We start from the raw sequence: 19,344 nt of genomic DNA on the forward strand, positions 1-19,344 counted from the left end.
AGCAGCCGCTCCTGTCCAGTTCCCAGAATGTATAACATCCTGCGGTGCCCGAGCCCGCCCAAGCAGCCGCTCCTGTCCAGTTCCCAGAATGTATAACATCCTGGGGTGCCCGAGCCCGCCCAAGCAGCCACTCCTGAGTCACTCGGGAATGTCCAGGACTCAGGTCCACACAGACAGTGGGAACTGCTAGCCCTGGGCATCTACCCCCACGAAGGGGACCCTCGGCTCTGTCAGAGAGATCCCCGAAGTAGGAATTGGGCCCCCATGGTGCCCAGTGCCTCTCCCCCTTCACTATGCCACTCTGCCCTGCACCCAGAGGCAGCGCTGGAGGCCTTACTCTACCACTCAGGGCTTCTCAAACCTCTGGTTCCACTTTTCTCCTTTTAAGTTCTCCACTTTGTAAACTCACCTCCCCCTTCCCAGGCTTGGGGGCCCAAGGAACCCCAGCTGGTGGGAGAAGCGGCTGCACTGTGGTACAGGGGGTGGTGAGTAAGCGAGGAGGCACTACTGGGGGCAGCTACTTCACCTCCCTGTGCCTCAGTTTCCTCCTCTGTCAAAGGGACAAGATAATGGCTCCCATTGCAGGGCTGCTATACAGTGCTCAGGGCCACAGTGCAGTGGGGGGACCCATGTCCGTTGCCACCTTGATGCTTACAATCGGGACAAGTTTACTGCTGTGATTTCTGCCGGCGCTGCTGTCCCGGTTCCCTGGTGCTGCACAGCCGTGCACTCCCCATGAGCGGGCCTGGCCAGCATTAGCCAAGTGCCTTCTGTGTGTTCTATGCCAGGTACCAAGGGCAGGCCAGCCAGGCAGAACCATGTATGGGGCTGGGGGCAGTGCTATCAGCATTGGGCTGGGACAAGTCAGGGTGGGGGAATGGTAGACAGGTGGAGGCAGGAGGCAGGTGTGAGAAGCTGCCCACCCCACCCCTCAACACCACGGCACTTCCAGCTCCAGCAGGTCCTTGTTCTCAGCTGCCCCTGAGCGCCAGGTGGCCAGGTCTCCTCCCCATCACCCCACTGAGAAGCAAGACAGGGAGGACCTGATCCTGGAGCCCCTCCCAGCCCAGCTGAGGAAACCACTCGACCGACAATGGGCTTGCGCAAGGCGCGCAGTGACTGCTCCCAGCCTCTCCCACAGACTTAGGAGCCCAAAGCCGCCTCCCTCCCAGGGAGCATCCCAAGGCCTCCCTGGCTGCAGCTGAGAGGGCCTCATCTGGGCACTGCTCTGAGGCTGGCACTTGCAGGTGGGGGCCCTTGGGAGCTCTGGGAGGCACCTGGCAGCCTCCCAGCCACCCCGGGCTGGGCCCGCTCTCCAGGCTCAGTGCTACAGCCACAACCACTGGGGGTAGGGGCGAGGGGAGTCCAGGCCCACTCTGTGCTGCAGCAACTCCTTCCCAGCTGTTGGCCCAGTATGATGCCTATCTTCCCTCTGGGGAGTCACGTTCCTCCCACTCCGGGCCCATTCCCACCCAAGGCCCCTTCGCAGGAGACCAGCACTTCCCTCCTCCAACAGGAGCTGGGTGTGCACTAAGCAAGATTCTGACCCCTCCTGTCCTCAGGAGACTGAGGCAGGACCATCAGCCCCAGCCCCAGGAGCAGAAGGCAGGCCTGCACATAGACTCACTGCAAGGAGACCCTGGGGTGGAGCCTCTCACTCCCCGAGCCCCCAGGGGTCCTGCATGAAAGCTCTGGAGATGCAGTTCCCAGCAGGGGCTCCCCTGACCAGGGCCACACTTTGGGGCCAGGGCAGTCCCACCGCATGGACGTGTCACCATCCTGCCCATGCGGGATGGCTTGAAGGGCTCCTCCAAGGACACCAGAGCTGGGAGCACTGGTCAGGTGGGGGCCTCAGGTGCAGTGTGACTGCTGGCACCAAAAGGTCTCATGCCCCCAATGGCTCCATTTGCAGCGGGGGCAGATGCTCCCAGGGCTACCTGCATCGGGGACGAATTGGTGGGTGTTGGGCTGAACCCTGCTTCACAGGCCTGGGGTGGGGTCCCTGGGAGTCCTCATACCCACCTGGAGCTTCCACCCTGTCCTCCCCATGGACGCAGTCCCAGGTGGAAGGTGATGGAGGCACCCACTCATTGTGTGCATCCTGCTGGTGGGGAGGGGCTGGGTCTCATCCTCCAGCCCTCGCCCTCCCCACCCCTGCCCCCACACTGCCCCAGGCTGCTCCCAACTTCCAGCCTGTGGGCGCATCCCCCAATCCCGTGTCCTTTGCCTTGCTCGGCCAGGTCCCGCTGTGGTTGGGGACCAGGCCTCAGCGGGCCACCTGCCCTGCCCCTTTCCCTCCCTGCCCGGAATAGCGCTGGCCAGGTCAGCAACCAGGACCCACCAAATATGGCAAGGCCCTAGGTCCTGCCAGCCTCAGGCCCAGCGCCCTCCCCATGAGGAGGTGGGAAATGTCAAGGAGTTTGACTGAGAGGACACAGACCCTTTGCTGGACCCGGAAAAGCTTCTACAGCTTCGGAGGCACTGGGGCCTGCTGAGGCATGGCCACCCCTCCCTTGCAGGGGGTGGCTCCAATGCAGGCCTGGCAGCCTTCCTAGCACAGGGGCCAGTGCCGAAGGCCTTCCTCCCACAGCCCTGATCCCGCACCAGCCCTGGCAGCTCCTGGCCTCAGTAGGAAGCGTGACAGCCTTCCTAGGCCTGGAAGAGCCTTTCCTCCTAAGAGTCCCCCCAACCGCCCCACCTGGGGGAGGTCCTCGTTTCCCCGTGCCCCAGCACACCCGGGGCAGGCTGAGGCAGGGGCCTCTCCTAGGGCTTCCCAGAAGGTGGACTTGGCCACAGCTCCCATCTGATCAGCGCTCCCTTCCTGACTGGGCCCCTCCCCATAAACAGCACTGTGCCAGTGCCCCCAGCCCTTTTGGATCCCACAGAGCATCGGAAGGTCAAGGCCTTGAAGTGAGGTTGCGTGGTGGTTGGGGGGGATCAGGTGTCTTCTTGCCCACAGTCCTAGCCCTGGGCACGGCTGAGGAGGTCGCAGGGAGGGTGGAGAGTGAGGCAGGGTGAACTGGGTGCCAGGGTGCAGCAGTGTGTCTCGAGAGCTTTGTTCTTGAGTGGGTCTGCCTCAGGGGCTTTAGAGCAGACCCCAGAGGGTGGCCAGGAGGACGGGGGCCAGGGCGAGGGTGGCCGGGATGGCAAGGCCGGCGCCGTTGCAGAGGTCATACTGGCAACAGGAGGTGGTGGACGCGTGCTTGGAGTAGCCATCGTACACAGTCTCGAAGCAGCTGGGCACGCAGGACTTACTGACCTTCATCCTGGTGGGGGTGTAGTCTGCAGAGGGGCAGGGCAGTGAGCCAGCTCCGCTAAGAGGGGCAGGGGGCCCACCCAGCCCCACACCAGCATCCAAGGCCATCAGGGCAGGGCCCCTCAGCTTAGAGCTCCCAGACAGCATCCGGGGACAGGAGAGCCTCCTTCCTCAGGACCTCCACATGCTCAGAGGCAGGGCAGAACCTCCCCCTCATCCTCCCCAGGCAGGGCCATGCAGGGCCCCCAGACTCACAGGTGCGCGTAGTCATGCAGTAGGCAACCATAGCCGGGCAGCGCATGGGGTTGAAGCAGTTGTCTCCGTTGTAGGCACACACATGGCAGTCCAAGGCCTGGACTGGGGCTGGCAGATGGGTGGGAAGGGAACGGGGGTTGCAGAACATGAGAGGCCCCTCCTCCAGCCCATCAGGTCCCCAGCCCATCACCTTCCCCAGGGCAGGGGGCTAGAAAGAGGGGTGGTCACTGGGAATTCTGGTCTCCTTCCCTGCTTTCAGCCCACCTTCCCTCAACGTGGGTCTGTCCATCCCTCTGTCCTTTGTCCATCTTACCCAGAGGTAAGCCCATGAGGACCACCAGGAACAGGGTGAGCAGGGGCATCATGGCTGCAGGCAGGAGGGCAGCGTGAGAGTGGGGAGGAGAACAGCAGCTAGCCCTGGATCCAACTCAGGGGTGGCGCACAGAGGATCCAACTCAGGGTGGTGCACAGAGGACGTGGGGCCGGCCCTGCCTCCTGGAGCTCCTGGTCTACTGGGAGTGCTGCAGCCCTGCACAGCAGGTGGCAAAGACAGGTGGTCAGTGCTGGGCCTGAAGGACCCATGGGGGGCCTGGGCAGGGATGACAGTGGGCAGAGGAGCCACCCAACTCAGTGGGTGTCAGGGAAGGCTTCCTGGAGGAGGAGACACTTGGGAGGGGACAAGAAGGGAGAAGAGATCGGGACATTTCAATCAGAGACCAGCGCCTGCAAAAGCTCAAAACAGCCTGTAGCGCTGGACGGAGAAGAGATGGGGGGAGGATGAGGGGCAGTGCTAGAGGAGTGGGGGTGGGCAGAGGGGCCTTAAATACCAGGCCTAAACAAGGATTTTACCAGGGGATGGTTGGTACAGAGGTCCTCTGGGAGGTGGTCTGCAACCTCATCCCACGCAGGGCCCTGGGGGCCAGATGGCTGGCCACGGCAGAACGGGGCCCAAGGGCTGGGTCTCTTCTCGCTGTTCCCCTCCCCTCTGCTCTGGGGTGTCCCTGTTTGGGGTCCCCTCTTCCAGGAAAACCTCCAGAGCCCTGGTTAGGGTCGTCTGAGTCCTCGGCCACTGCAGAAGCTCCCCAGCAGGGATGAGCTAAATTAAACTTACGCCTTCCTGAGAACGACAAATCCGTCTCTCAGGACACATTTGCCCAGGCCAACCCTAGGATGCCAAAGGCCTGGGTGAGGCCAGGCCTGCGGCTGCGAGCTTCCCGCCCCCTCTCAGAGAGCCCCGCCCCAAACACTGCGGTCCCGGGTGGAGGGGAGGGCTCTTGGCGCGAGCGGGACTCTCAGGGTGACCTCACCTGTGACCTTCACCACCTTGAGGTACCGCCGCGCCTGGGAGTCACCCGCGGCCGCTCGCCGGTAGGTGCCTGCCTCGGTCTAACTGTACGCGTGTCTGTGCGTCCCGCAGCACCCGTGCCGCATCGCTGAATGCTCACCGCAGGCCCAGCCCAGTCCCGCCCCCGGAACGGCCCGCCCAGCGCGAGTTCACCGCAGGCCCCGCCCCGGCCCCGCCCCGCCTCCTGGGCACCCGCCGAGCCGAGCTCACCGCAGGCCCCGCCCCGCCCCGGCCCCGCCCCCCGGACCGCCGGCTCGCCTGGCAAGCGCTGGGACCCCAAGGCCAGCCCAGGCATCTGGATCGCCGACACGGGCAGCCACGCAGTGACTCCCTAGCGACCCTCAGACCCACGTGTTCCGCCCGGGCACTCCGCAGGCTGTTCTCACCGGCTCCCGCCGCAGCCCAGCCTTCCCCGCAGCCGCCTCCGCCCACTCGCCCGCGCCGCGTCGTTCGTGGGCTGGCACCAGCCATGCCGCCCCAGCTCCGCGCTCCTCCAGCCCAGTCCCAGCAGTTCCGGAACTGGTGCCCTTTGGTGCCCTTTGGCGCTCCCGCTTCGCTGCCCATGGCCTCCGCCTGCCTTCCCCGCGCTCAGTCCCCGTTTCTGGTCCCCCCGAGCAAAGCTGGAAGGCAGGCCTGCAAGGCAGCCCCGTGCTCCGTGGTCCCTCTCACCATCATAATGTTAACATTAAATAATTGTCTTTACATAACTTTAAATACTTACATTATTGGTTCTGTTTTTGGCAAAATGTAATAAAATTTCATGAGTCCGAAAGTTTTCATTTTTTTCCAGTGTGAGAAAGAAAAATAAAACCTTTTCTTCGACCCTAAAGCTCATTTTTTTCTTTAGAACATTTTTGTGGTCCTGAGGTACAGAATACCCCATGCCTTCTGGGCAAGCGGGCTCTGGTTCCAGGAAATCCTTCGGTCCCCAACAAACTAGGCCAGTTGGTGGTTCTGTTTGCCGACAGGTAATGCGCGCCCTCCTGTGCCAGGAGCTGGGGAGAGGGCAGAGAGTAAAACCAGCCGACGTTCCAGAATATTCCCACCCCATGGAGCTCACACTCCGGTGGATAAGAGGCGTGAAAGAAACGCATAGGTCAGAATCGGAGTGTGTCGCAGGCTTCAGCCTCAGACCACGACGAATTAATACGATGAAACTTCCCTTGCCCGCCCGCCAGCCGCTCGCCTCCTGCTTTGTGGCGTGGTTCCTGACCGGTCTGTGACCCGGGGGTTGGGGACCTTTGTGTTAAAGGAAGTTCTTCAGGCAGAAATACTGATCTACATAAAGGAATAAAGGACACCAGAAATAGGAAATAAAAGGTAATTTTTTTTCTTATTTTTGAAAGGTAGTTGATTTCCTAAAGCAAAAATAATAACAATGTATTAAGGAATCTGTAGCAAATGTAGAAGTAAGTTGTATGATAACAGTAGTACAGGCTGGGCACCACGGCTCACACCTGTCATCCCAGCACTTTGGGAGGCTGAGGCAAGTGGATCGCTTGAGCCCAGGAGTTCTAGACCAGGCGTGGCTGGGCAACGTAGAGACACCTCGTCTCTAAAAACATACAAAAAATTAGCTGGGCGTGGTGGTGCACACCTGTGGTTGCACCCAGGAGGCTGAGGTGGGAGAATCACTTGAACCCAGGAGGTGGAGGTTGCAGTGAGCTGTGATCACACTACTGCACTGAAGCCTGGGTGATAGAGCAAGACCCTGTGTCAAATTTAAAAAAAAAAAAAAAAATAGTAATACAAGTAGACCAGGAGAGGGACAATGGAAGTTCGCTGTTGTAGATCTGTTCTACTGCATGTGAAGTGGTCTCCTACTTCTTGAAGTCAGACTAGTAAGTCAAAGGTGCATACTAAGACACTAAAGTGTTGTTAAAAAAAGAAAAAAAAAAGTCAAAGCACTCTAGTTGATAAATCAACAAAGGTGATGGTACAGAATTATTTATAAAAACACATGTTACAGAGACTGCAGAAGAGGAGAAAGGAAATAGAAAACAAATAGCAAGATGACATATATTTAAACCTAGCCACAGCAATAATGACACTATGTCATCTAAACACTTCAATTAGACCGAGCATGGTGGCCCACACCTGTGATCCTAACCTGTCATCCCAACATTTTGAAAGGCTGAGGCAGGTGGATCGCTTGAAGTCAGGAGTTCCAGACTAGCCTGGCCAACATGGTGAAACTCCCTCTCTACTAAAAAATACAAAAATTAGCTGGGGCATGGTGGTGGATGCCTGTAATCCCAGCTACTTGGGAGGCTGAGGCAGGAGAATCGCTTGAACGTGGGAGGCGGAGGTTGCAGTAAGCTGAGATGGTGCCACTGCACTCCAGCCTGGGTGACAGAGTGAGTGAGACTCTGCCTCAGAAACAAACAAAAACATCTCAGTTAAAAACAGAGGTTGTCAGATTGGATAAAAAGAGAAACAGCCAAGTATATGCTGTCAGCAAGAAACTCACCAGACATAAAAACACAATTAAGATACGAATAAAAAGATGGAGAAAGATATACTATGCTAACACCAATTAAAAGAAAGCAGGCATGACTACGTCAATATCAAAGTAGGTTAAAGCAAAGACTATAATCAAAAATAAAGAGGGAACGTTACCGGCCAGGTGTGGTGGCTCTCACCTCTAATCCCACCACTTTGGGAGGCTGAGGTGGGAGGATTGCTTGAGGCCAGGAGTTTGAGACCGCTTGGGCAAAACAGCAAAACACTGTCTCTACCGGAAAGAAAGAAAAAATTTAAAAAGAGGGACATTACCAAATGACAAACTGATCAGTTCATGAAGAGGACTTAGCAATTCTGAATATGTATGCATCTAACAATTAAGCTTCAAAATACACAAAGCAAAACACCAACAACATGTGATAGAACTGAAAGGAGAAAAAGAAAATCCACAACAACAGAGATTTCAACGCTCCTCTTTCAAGAAATGATAAAGACAGACAAAAAGTCTGGAAGGAAGCAGATGTGGACCACATTACCAGTCAACACGGCCAACTGATGTTTAGAGGACACTCCACCTCACAGAAGAGAAACACACCTTTGTTTACCGATAATGTCCTCCAAGGCAGACTGTATTCTGCGCCATAGAACAAATCTCAGTAGATTTATGAGGATTAAAATCATACAAATTATTTGCGTGGACTACAATGGAGCTAAATTAGAAATCAATAACAGAAATATATCTACGAGATCATCAAATATTTAGAAACTGAGTAACAACATATTTCTAGACAACTTATAGGTCAAAGGAGAAACCAAAAAGGAAATCAGAAAATATGTCCAACTGAATGAAAATGCAAACGCAATTCATCAAAGTCAAAGGATGCAGCTGAAGTGGGCCCTGGAGGGAAATTTTGCACTAATGCTTCTTTTAGAAGAAAAAAAGAAGTAAAACTTCTTTTAGAAGGGAGGGAAGTTCTCCAAAAAAACTACCTAAATGTTCACCCTCAGAAACTAGAACAAAAAGAGCAAATCAAACCCAAGGTAAGCAAAATAAAGAAAATAGCAAAAATAAAAGCAAAAATTAAAAAAATAAAAATAAAAAGTGCGGTAGAAAAAGAAAATAGAGAAAAATCAATGAGACCAGTGTCTGAGAATGCACCTCCAGGAGGAGGACCTCAGCAACCCTCCCAGTCCAGCTTGGACGGCAGGACCAGAGAGAGGACTCTTGCAAACCAAAGCTAGTTGCTCCTGAGTTGGGGGCTGGCCAGTGGGGTGGGCAGCTGGGGCTGCCCCTCGAGCTCTCTGTGGGATCTGGCTGCCCAAACTGGGCATGAAGGGAGGCTCTTGGGCCCCCCTGACCTGACCGAATAATGCTCCTTCCTTTCTGGTGGGAGCTCAGGCCCGACTGGATGGTGAGGAGAGTAGATGTTCAGAGCAGGTGGAGGAGGGATCCCTTGTCACAGGACCTCGTCGGTCGCTTTTGCAGTCTCCCTGAGAGCTGCCCTCTGTCTGGACTTTGTGCTTTGACTGCTTTTAGCATTTCCATTTTTAAGGCATAGAGAAAATTGCATCCTGGTGATGGGCCAGGAGAGTCAGCCATGCACCCCATGACAGGGTCAGTGCCCCACCCCTGGCTGCTGGCCGAACCTCAACATCTGTGCCTTGGGGCCCCACCCCTCAATCCTGTGCCTCAGACATCTCCCTGCAGGTTCTGAGCTTGGGCTCTGGCAGAGGGAGCTCCTCCTTCAGGGGCACTAGGGACATGAGGCAGGGCTGCCGGCCCCCATCTGGCCAGCTGTGCTGTCCACACCTACAGGGTTGCAGGCCCTATGTGGGGCTGATGATGCCTGACAGGGTCTTGGCTGGGGCTGGGGTCAGGTTGTGTCCAGGACTGTTGAGATGTTGTCCAGCAGGGCACAGAGAAGCAGCCTGGAGGCTGGGAGACTGAGCTAGGGACCCTTGGAGGAGCAGGGCAGAGGGCAGTGATGGGCTAGGAGCTGTGACTGTCCTTGGGCTTGGTCTGGAGTCCTGCCAGCTCCCAGGCCCCACGGCAGCCACACAGGCAGCCCAGCCTGGCCCTCTCTGGATCCTGCAGGTCGGTTTCCACTTCTGGGCCTTTGCCCAGGGCGCACACACAGCCTCACCCATGCTGCTCCGTTGTCCCTATACCCGCCGCTGCTTTGCGAAGTCTTCCCTGACCCCCAGCGGAACCGCCTCCTCCTTCCATCCTGGAATTTGGTGGCCGCAGCCCTGGTTTCCTGACTTTCAGGGGTGGGAGTGGTGGGGGAGGTGACATTCCCTCCTGCCTGTGGGCGGCACTGGGCACAGAGCACTCCCATTCCCTGGGCCCTGGATGAGGATTCCTGCAGCCAGCCTGCCATGAAGTGGCAGGAGTCACTTTCCCTTGCCCAGCCTTAGTTTCCCCACGCGGAAGTGGGGATGGGTGGGTCTGTGCCCTGGGCACTCCTACCCCTCTGCTCTCTGCCCGACTCCCATGCCCAGGTGCCTTCGCACACCCTGTCCTGGGGGATTGCCAGGACTCAGGCCACCTGTCCAGAGTGGTGTGGAAAAGGGCACACACGGGGCCATGAGTGGCACTGGACTGGGCGAGGGCGGATTTTCCCTGTGCAGGAGCCCCAGCACCCGGCTCTCTGGTGGCCACCAGGGGGCGCTCCTACGCAGGCCTCCAGGAGCGCTTGCAGGCCCCTCCTGCATGCCAACACTCAGGGGAGAAGGGTCCCCCTAACCCTTTCACCCTGGGTCATGTCCCTGAGACTGGGGTTCAAGAGCCTCCAGAGAGGCCGGCTTGGAACACCCCAGGCCTAACCCCAGCCTTGGAGCCATGTGGGAGCTGACTACCCACAGCCACCGCCCAGTGCAAGTCCAGCTGCCTGAGCTGACCCCCATCCATGGGAACCCAGCAGCCCCCTTGGCCAGACCTCACCAGGGTAAAGTTAGACCGGAGGGGGCGGGGAGCGTGACGCAGGGAGTATGGGCCAGGTGAGGTTGCCCAGAGGCAGGGAGGGTTCCGTGCCCACTGCCTGGGTTCTGGCTGTATTTCGGGGATGAGGCTGTGACGTGGAGTGAGAAGAGGCCCCAGCAGATGCCCCAGCAAGGAGCGCTTCTCCTTCTGGAGAGGGCCAGAGGCTCCCGCAGGCTGACCCCACATCCCCGGCAGGTGAAGTCTCAGGCCTCACCCAGTCAGAGCCGAGCTCTGCCTTCCCCCAGGCCAGCTCCCTCACAGGCCAGGCCTGGAAATTCCATGTTGGCCAATCCCCCTCTGGCCGCGGCCAGCAGACGGTGGTGTAGCGTGGGTGGCAGCTGGTGAGGGGTCAGTGGTGCTCCCCGGCCCTAGGTGCAGGCACTCAGCTGTTTGTCCAATGCACCATGAGACCAGCACCATCACCACCCCAGTTTTAGCCGAGGGCAGGAGCACTAGGTGGGGTCTGGGGCCCCAGGAGCGCACGAGGGGAACAGGAAATACCTGCAGCCCTGGAGTGGCTGGAAGGAGGGCTGAGGGTTTGCAGGAGGCCAGGGCCACCATTTACAGCCACAGGCAGCATATGGGGTGCTGGCTGCGCCAGGTGGGTGCCCAGTGGAGGAAAACGGAGGCTCCTGGAGGTGGAGTGCTTTGCCTAAGGTCTCTCAGGGCAAGGAGTGACCCACCTTGGCCACCCTGGGGAGATGGAGCTTGGGTGAGGAAAAGGGGGATCCCAAGGTGGAGACAGTGAAGCTCACCCAGACCCAGTCCTGGGTTGCAGGGCCTTGACTGGGCGGGCAGCCCTCCAGGATGGGGTTGCACAGTGGCCCTGGATCCCAGGGGAGGCAGGATGGACACGTGTTAAGAGCAGGCCTCCGAAATCATGATTCACCTCCTGGTCTCATGGTGTGTCCGTCCATGGGACTTTTCCTAGGCTGTGGCTAGACTTTCCCTGGGCAGCTGGACTGGCCCTGGGCGATGGCTGTAGGTAGTCAGTGCCTACTTGGCTCCGAAGCTCGGGTCAGGCCTGGGATGTCCCAAGCTGGCCTCTCTGGAGGCTCCTGAACCCCGGTCTCAGGGACACGACCCAGGGTGAAAGGGTGAGGGGCCGCTTCTCCCCTAGGTGCTGTGTGCGGGAGGGGCCTGCGAGCCCTCTGCCCTGGGCTCCTACTCAGGCCTCACCCCAGGAGCGCCCTCCACCTCCGGGGCAGTGGGGAGGCATCTGGGCAGCCTGCCCTCCCAGGGTGGGGACAGATGGTGCCATTTCAGGCATCGCTCCACGACTGGCCCAGGGGACATGTGCTGGAGGCTCAGGGGACCTGTGTGGCCTGATGCCCGCCCCTGACCTCCTCCGTCCCAGAATAGCACAGACAAACCACACTGGTTTAAATCATTTATCTCCATGCAGAGATTTGAGTAGAAAAATAAACGCAACAAAACAGGAGTGTGAAATCCGGGGATCCACAGGGTTTCTGTCCCCACCCTCCATGCGGCTGGGGGCTGCATCCTCTGTAGAGGGGCTGCATCCTCTGTGGGGTTGTGGGACCAAGTCATCAGCACTCCATGCCCACCTGGACCTGGTCCCAGACTTTCGGGGAAGCCCTCAGCCTGGGGCTCCTGGCACACCCATTGCGGCTGGGGAAGAGGAGGGTGGAATCCCCAGAGAAAGGGAAGGAAAGGCATGAGGGGCCTTCCCTGGGGGGAGGTCACAGGCTGGGGGCTAAGACGAGGGCCAGGAGGCCCAGGACCAGCCCCAGGCTGTGGGCGAAGGTGGTGCGGGTCGGTGCAGCATTGTGCAGCTTCTCATTGCACAGGTCCTCCTGGCAGCACTGGATGGAGCCGGTGCCGCTGCTGACCTGGCCTTGCAGGGTGTAGCTGGGTGTGCACGACTCCACACAGTCCTTCGTCACCAGATTCCCCCTCAGAGGCTCCACTGGGCACAGGTGAGTGTGGTCAGGCCTGCAGCTGCCTCTGACCCCCAATCCCTGCCAGCCTCCCAGCCAGCACCCACAACAGCCAGGGAGGTCCCCCCAGTGCCAGGGAGGTCCCCCCAGTCCCAGGGAAACCTGGACAGATGCTGCTCACCCGTGTGCATGGTCCTGCAGGAGCGAGAGCCGGCCGGGCAGACCTGAGGCTGCTTGCAGTTGCTGGAGCTGGTGCACACGTGGCAGCGCAGGGCAAGGGCTGGCGGGGAGGGAGTCGGGCTCAGCGGGCCCAACAGAGGCCTCCTGGTGACTCAGCAGGGCCCACTCCCCGACCCGCAGAGACCCCTCCTGGACAGAGGCCCTGCTGCCCTTGCCCTAGGCCCCCAACTCCGGACCCTGGGCCCTGGTGAATGCAGCCTCAGGGGACAGGTGCTCTGGCCTGGGCCGGCTTGGAAGAGGCGTCCTGCCCCGGCCCTGTCTAGGGTGTGTTGCAGGCCTTTCCTCCCAGGCCTCAGGGAGCTCTGTGACTGCCAAGAGCAGTCTGCAGGACACTGGCTGTTGTCCCCACCCCAGGGGCTGTCCCTGGAGGAGATGGCCATGTTTCTGAGGGCCTGATTGAGCTAAGGCCCCAGGGGCAGCCAGCTTGGCTGCTCTGAGCCTATAACGGGAAGGGCTTGGTGGCCTTTGGGCTGTCCTGGGTTATGCTGGGGGAGACCTGGGGACCGGGAGGGGCTGGTGGCAGGGGCTAGATGGCTGCCCTCCCAGTGAGAAGCATCTCAAGACAATCCCCTGCTCCACTCTCTCGGGGTCCGTGACTCCAGGAATCAATTCTGAGATCCTCAGATTCTGAAACATTGTAAATCTGACACTGCTTAAGATTGGGGCTCCGTGTTGTTTTAAATTTGAAGAATCTGGCGCCCAGTGTCGGGGTTCTCTGTGCCTAGAGGTCATCAGCTCCAGGCTCCTAGTATTTGGTGACCACACGGGCCAGAGCCGCCCGCCCACCCGCCCATCCCCTTGGCCCAGCCCCTCACCTGGCCCCGTAGCCACGGCCAGGATGGCGAGGAGCAGCAGGACTGTCCTCATCTCTGGTGTCATCTGGGAGCAGTGGGGGCCCCTGCACTTCGGAGGCCTTATAGGCACGGGCTGGGCGGGGGTGGGCAGTCCGCCAGCCAGCGGCATTCCGCAGGGCTCTGTGCAAGCATCAGCCCAGGATGGGAACCTGCCCCACCCTGCCTGGCCCACGCCCACCAGCCTGGCTGTCCCTGGGCGCTGCCCCTGCTGCCCCCCTAGGCAGAGGTCTGCCCTCCGCAACGGGGCCCAGTGGCTTCCTGGCCCTGCTGTTGCAGCTGCTGCGCCTCCGTCTCTCCCGCTTTCACTTCTCTGTCTCTGTGGGTCTTGTTCTCGTGCTGCCGTCTGTTCCTGGGTCACTTTGTCTCTGACCTGCCACCCGTTACCCCACCCCCCACTCCCCACCATCACCATCCCGTGTCTTTGTCCCTGCATTCCCCCCATAGTTCCCTCAATAGAGTTGCAGCCTGTACCAGGCGCCCTGTGGGTGCCTGTGGGTGCCCAGGGCCGGGGAGGTAGGAAGAGCAGGTGCTGGTCCTACCCTTCTGGCTCTGGGCTCAGGGTTGCTGCCTGGGACGCTGAAGGTCCTTGAGCTGCGAGGGCTCGGGGCAGCTGTGGGCTGATGGGGTGTGTGAGGCAGAAGGTGAGGCCACCCCGAAGCAGGGAGGGCAGCTGGGGCAGCAGAGAGGTAAGCACTGGACAGGGTGAGGACTGTGAGGACCTGGCCCTCAAAGTTGCCTGGGGAGCCCTGTGGGTGGAAGGCCTGGGCTATGGAGGCAGCAACTCCATCCTGCGTTGCGCAGGGAGAGACTGAGCCCTCCTGGTCTCCACCAGCCCTGCCTCCCACCCTCCAGGGCCCCAGGACCCCTCCCCGTGGGATTCCTTCCCCCACTCTCCGGGCCGCTCCTGCTACGTTGGGGCAGCGCCATCCTGGCTACTTTGCAACTATTTCTCTAGGTGTCCCGGCTCCAGTCTCTCCAAGACCGTGAACTCCTTGGGGCTGGGCCCCAGCACCCAGGGCCTCAAAGCAGGTTCTTGGTCTGCTGCCTGTTGAGTGGAGGCCAGTCCCCACCTTCACCCTCTTTACTCTCACAGGAGGGACTTTCTTTCCATGGAGACGGGGTCCTGAGCACCCTAGCGCAGGAGCCCACCTCTCGGGGCCCCCATCCACCTGCTCGGCCCAGCCCGCTCTGCCGCTCGCCTGTGCTGGGCAGCACCCACCTGGTGGTGTGGAGGGACCCACAGACGTGCTTTGCCCCTGCCCTGGCCAGGCGGATGGTGAGTGGGAGCGGGGGCACAGAAGGAGGTCAGCCCTGGGCCCAGCCTCCGCCGCTGCCACGTGGCTGATGAACCAACAACAACAGGGCCAGGGCAGGGCAGGGCCGGTTCCTGGGAGGGTGGTCCTGGGCTGGGCTGAGGCTCTTGGGGGCACCATGGGTACTGGGGCTAGTCAGGCCTGGGCTTGAGACAGACCCTCTGGCCCTTCCTCCCGGCATCTCTCCCTTGCTAAGTCCCACGTCACGGATGCCGGGGATCCCAGCAAATGTCTCCTGAGAATGCTCCTGGCCGGACTCTCCCTGACGCAGTGCCAGGGCCTGGAGGATCCACCTACAGGAGGGGGTGTCTGGTGGTGCCTTTGGAAACCAGGAGGGGTGCAGGCAGGAGCCCCCTGGGGCAGCCCCACATTTGCCTCTGGTGTCTGGTCCTGGCTGGGGCTTGATGGGGACGCGTGGAGTCTCATTTGACAAAGCAGGTGACCCAGAGGTCCACACCCACACCCAGAGGGAGGCGGTTTCCTCCAGCTCCAAGGCCCTGTGTCCATGGGGCACAGCGAGAGGCATGGGCAGCTTTGGGGAAGGTACTTCCAGGGGCCTTGGGAAGCAGAGCTCAGGGCTTGGTGACAGGGTGGTGACTCAGTGGGCATGGCAGGTGGGGAGGGGTGAGTCACTGTGGCCAGGGGCATGAGAGCTGCTGGAAGAACAGGTTTGGAATTCCTGTTGGGCCTGGTGGTGCTGGAGGGTCCAGGATGTCAGGTGGCCTGAGAGTGGGGTCTGAGTGTGGGGTCACGGGGGAGTGGGCTCCCCACACCTGGGGCTGGAGGAGGGCCCTGCACACCTGGCTCACCCCCGTGGGACACCTCAGACGTCGCTGTGGCTGCGTCCCTGCCAGGCATGGAAGCCGGAGCGGGATTCCAGTTCTGTGGGAGGAGGGCCTCTGACCTGGCAGGGCTGCCCACGAGGATGAGCCACCCATCCCGGGTGGTCCTAGCAAAAGCAGGAAGAGCAGCCCTACACACAGGTTACTCTCAGGAGAAAGTGGGTGATTCTGACGCCAGGAGCTCTTGGACAGCTGAGCTTATGGGGACAGTGCAGTCAGGGAGGGCTTCTTGTAGGCAGCGACCTGACTAGAGCCTCAGAGCCAGGGGATGGAATGGGGAGAGGAGCCATTGTGGCCGCTCATGACAGTCCCTGCCCAGTGCTTGTTCACCGGTGAGGAAATGAGGGTCAGAGAGTGCCAGGCAGGTGCCGGGATGCCCCCTGAGTGGGGCAGAACCTGGTGAGGTCTCAAGCACTTCTCACTATCACCACCAGCCTTTCCCCCCTCCTCCCTCCTCTATTCTCTAGAGCCTGGGCCCTCTCCACTCCACCCCTCCCACTCAGCCGCTGGAGCTGGGGCCCTGGGCCTGGTTGGTACCATCAGGGTGTCGGCAGCAGAAATGACACCTGGGAGAGGCGATGAAGGGGCCTGGGGCAGGGAAAACCACCGCCCCACCCCCTTAGTCTTGCCTGCTGCTCCCTGAACCAGGAAACCCGGCACAGGGAGAAGCCCAGCACAGGGACAAGCCCAGGCCTCTGTCTGGAGCAGACTCTGTCTGGAGCAGAAGTTCCTTGCTTATGCCCCTTCCCCTACCTTCTGACCCTCTACCTTGTGCTGGGCCCCTAGGATCACACAGGGGTGTGGCGACTCAGAGGGGGAAGCACCTGGCTCAGGGCAGCACAGCATGGTACTCCAGGCTTCCACCAGCCCAGCCCTGGGCCCTGTCCTGGCTGAATGGGTGCCCGGTGGACAAGGCAGGGCCCGGGGCTGGAGGAGCTGGCTGAGTAGGTGCCCGGTGGACAAGGCGGGGCCCCGGGCTGGAGGAGCTGGCTGAGTGGGTGCCCAGTGGACAAGGCAGCGCCCTGGGCTGGAGGAGATGCCTGGGCTGGAGGAGATGCCTGGGCTGGAGGAGCTGGGAAGCTCCAGGGCACAGGGAGGGGCTTCTTCACCCTCAGACTGTCACCTGGGCAAGCCAGAATCCCAGCCACACCCCAGGGGCTCCAAAATGCATCCCTCTGCCTTGAGGTACTTCATTCATTCATTCATTCATTCATTCACTCATTCATTCCTTCTTCAACAACATTTTATAAAGAGCAGCCATACGCAAGGCACTTTGGGTATAACAGAGACCAAGAGAGGAGAGAGACAGGGCCCCGGTCCCGGGGCCTGCAGACCAGTGGGGAGTGGGAACAGACAATTGCTGGCTCTGTAGGACCCACAGCAGGGACGTGACAATGCAGAGGCTGAGTGAGGGTCTGGGGCTGAGAGGCCGAGAGAGAACCAACCTGGGTGGGGCTGTCTAAGCAGGGAAGGGTGTGTGGCCATCACCTGGTAAGCAGGTGGGTGTCGGGCAAGGGCACTGGGGCCCAGGTGACAGGCCCCTTTTCTGCCTCTTTCCCCTGCAGGGGCAGGTGGCTGCCCCGAGCTGAGCGGCTGAGTGTGTGGTGTCTTTCTAGAGGCTGCCCTGCTCCTCTCGGCCCCTCACCTGCACAAATGGGGCCTCACATGGACAGCAAGGGCCCGGCCTTGTCCGGCATCACCCAGCAAGCGGGAGCCACAGCTAGGCTGGGCCTCTGGGCCCGGGCCCTTCCCTCACACCCAGGCCTCCCCACTCCTCCCTCTAGTGCTGGAGTCACCTTTACGCATGGAGCCACAATCCCAGGAAAGGTCTCTTTCACCTGCTTCCCAGGGTCATGCCTGGCCCTGCCCCAGTCTTAGGTCACTCCCTGGGACCCTGGCTACCAGTCACCCCTCCCAGGGTATGCCTGGTGTCCATGGGCCGGGCCAGGGGCCAGGGCTGGAGGCCAGCTCTGCCCCTCCACACAAGCCCCTCATCCTTGCCGGGTCTCTCTTTCCTGCACTGCCAGGGTGGCAATCTAGGGAATAGTTTCGTGGATGGAGAAACCCTTCCACCTTGGGGCACGGCTTGTTCCCAGCAAGGGCTGGACTGGGGCCCCAGGTTCCTAAGACCCAAGAGAAACAAACCTGTTCTCAGGCCTGGCTGGTGGTGCCCACAGGCAGGGCTGGCACCTTCCCTGGGAGAGGCACCATTTCAGCACCTAGGACCAGCACGGTTTCTGTGAGGCACTGGCATTCAGGGGGCTAGTCAAGGGTGCCCAGGTGCCAAAGTCTGGGCAATGAGGGAGAATCCCTCAGGGTGTGAACTGTGTCCATCCTGAGGTAGTGGGAGAGAGTTTGCAGAGGAGTGCAGCCATGGAGCCACGGAACCACAGCACAAACAACTGTGAGGACCTCAGAGTTCCAAGACTGCAGGCTCTTAGCATGGGCTTGCAGAGCACAGAACCCTGGAATTGCAAGACCCAAGGAACCTGGATGACAATCAGGCCACTGATTCTCATCAGTGATGAGAAATAGCCCCACTGGATGGGGGTTATTTTCACACATTAGGACATGCTCCCACCAGGGTTCTAAGGAAGGTCAGAGGGTTTGTGTTAATGCTGCACTCCTGGATTCTCCCCTCTGCTAGGCCACAGCTCAGTCTACTTCCTGTTGTGGCCTAGAACTTGTGGCTGCCAACCCTTAGCTCCACGAGGTATTAACCTACCTGTTCAAGGCAGGTGAACACAGGACCCACCTCACTTTCCTCCCTCAATCCCCTGCCTTCATTCTCTCCCAATACCTACCCGCTCATCCATCCTATATCCTTCATCCATCCATCCATCTACCATCTGCCCACTCATTCTCCACTCATACACCCACCCATCTATCCATCCACTCATTTTTCTATTGTCCATCCATCTATTCATCTCTCATCCAGCAGTCAATCTACCATCTGTCTACCCATCCATCCTTTCACTCATCCGTCCACCTTCCATCCACGCAGCCTCCATCCATCCTCCATCTTCCATCCATCCAACCTCCATCCATCCATCTTCCATCTTCCATCCATCCAGCCTCCATCCATCCATCTTCTCATCCATTCATCTTCCATTCACCCTTCATCCATCCTCCGTCCATCCACCCAATCACCCATCTGTCCTCCATCCATTCATCATCCATCCATCCATCCATTCTCCATCCACTCATCATCTATTCTTCATCCATCCAGTCATCCATCAATCTACCATTTGTCCACCCATCCATCCATCATCCATCCATCCATCCACTCATCAGTCCACCTTCCATCCATCCATCCTCCTTCCATCCATCCTTCATCCACCCATTCTCCATCTTCCTTCCATCCATCTACTCATCCATCCATCTTCCATTCACCCATCATCCATCCTCCATCCATTCACCCACTCACCCATCTGTCCTCCATCCATTCCTCATCCATCCATCCATCTACTCATCCATCCATCATCCATCCAGCTGTCATTCATCCTCCATTGATCCATCCATTCATCCATTCATTCTCTGTCCATCCATCCTGTATCTATCCTTCATCCATCCATTCACCCACTCATCCATCCATGCTCCATCCATCCATCCTTCATTCAGCCATCCATTCATTCATCCTCCATCCATCCTGCCTTCTCTGGGCAAGTGGGTCAGACATTTTGGCCACCTAGGAAGACATGGGATGAATTTAGTGCTGATGGCGCAGTGTGACCTTTCCCTTAGTCATAAGGAAAATTCCCAAGATATTGAGTGCATCCTTCCAGAGGGTCTCCTGGTAGGTGGGCTATTTCACTCCTGCTCTCCTGTCCTCAGGACAGGCATTCTTCTTCTTACCTGCCTGTGGTCCTCCCTTGCCCTGTGGGAGTTCCTA

The 19,344-nt window shown here is 59.3% G+C and overlaps 2 protein-coding genes across 3 annotated transcripts; both read right to left on the minus strand.

Annotated features, from left to right (window-relative positions):
- Positions 1–611: 611 nt before the first annotated feature.
- On the minus strand, positions 612–5,041 carry LYNX1 (Ly6/neurotoxin 1). 2 transcript variants are annotated; one of them, XM_021942705.2, is made up of 5 exons: positions 4,819–4,969; positions 4,361–4,628; positions 3,825–4,040; positions 3,512–3,619; positions 612–3,282 (listed from the first exon to the last, which is right to left on the minus strand). In XM_021942705.2, exons 3-5 carry the CDS (start codon positions 3,874–3,876, stop codon positions 3,086–3,088), a joined length of 357 nt encoding a protein of 118 aa, XP_021798397.2. In that variant the 5' UTR covers positions 3,877–4,040; positions 4,361–4,628; positions 4,819–4,969; the 3' UTR covers positions 612–3,085. The 2 variants fall into 2 exon arrangements, with proteins under 2 accessions (XP_021798397.2, XP_021798396.2); XM_021942704.2 differs by lacking the exon at positions 4,361–4,628 and having other exon boundaries at positions 4,819–5,041.
- Positions 5,042–11,679: 6,638 nt separating this feature from the next.
- LY6D (lymphocyte antigen 6 family member D) lies at positions 11,680–13,327 on the minus strand. The gene is made up of 3 exons (XM_003903220.3): positions 13,259–13,327; positions 12,385–12,483; positions 11,680–12,232 (listed from the first exon to the last, which is right to left on the minus strand). The coding sequence occupies exons 1-3, from the start codon at positions 13,320–13,322 to the stop codon at positions 12,006–12,008; spliced, it is 390 nt and encodes a 129-aa protein (XP_003903269.1). The 5' UTR covers positions 13,323–13,327; the 3' UTR covers positions 11,680–12,005.
- Between the last annotated feature and the right edge of the window lie 6,017 nt (positions 13,328–19,344).

Source organism: Papio anubis, chromosome 8 (assembly GCF_008728515.1).
Source record: "Papio anubis isolate 15944 chromosome 8, Panubis1.0, whole genome shotgun sequence".
Taxonomy (NCBI): domain Eukaryota; kingdom Metazoa; phylum Chordata; class Mammalia; order Primates; family Cercopithecidae; genus Papio; species Papio anubis.

What these genes read in the sequence shown, in the direction of transcription:
- LYNX1 (XM_021942704.2), bottom strand. Translation starts at nt 3,876, where the DNA reads ATGATGCCCCTGCTCACCCTGTTCCTGGTGGTCCTCATGGGCTTACCT. An exon ending in CCTCATGGGCTTACCTCTGG is followed by an intron (nt 3,620 to 3,824) that starts GTAAGATGGACA and finishes CCCATCTGCCAG; the next exon opens with CCCCAGTCCAGGCCTTGGAC. An exon ending in CTGCATGACTACGCGCACCT is followed by an intron (nt 3,283 to 3,511) that starts GTGAGTCTGGGG and finishes GCCCCTCTGCAG; the next exon opens with ACTACACCCCCACCAGGATG.
- LY6D (XM_003903220.3), bottom strand. Translation starts at nt 13,322, where the DNA reads ATGACACCAGAGATGAGGACAGTCCTGCTGCTCCTCGCCATCCTGGCC. An exon ending in GGCCGTGGCTACGGGGCCAG is followed by an intron (nt 12,484 to 13,258) that starts GTGAGGGGCTGG and finishes CCTCCCCGCCAG; the next exon opens with CCCTTGCCCTGCGCTGCCAC. An exon ending in CTGCAGGACCATGCACACGG is followed by an intron (nt 12,233 to 12,384) that starts GTGAGCAGCATC and finishes ACCTGTGCCCAG; the next exon opens with TGGAGCCTCTGAGGGGGAAT.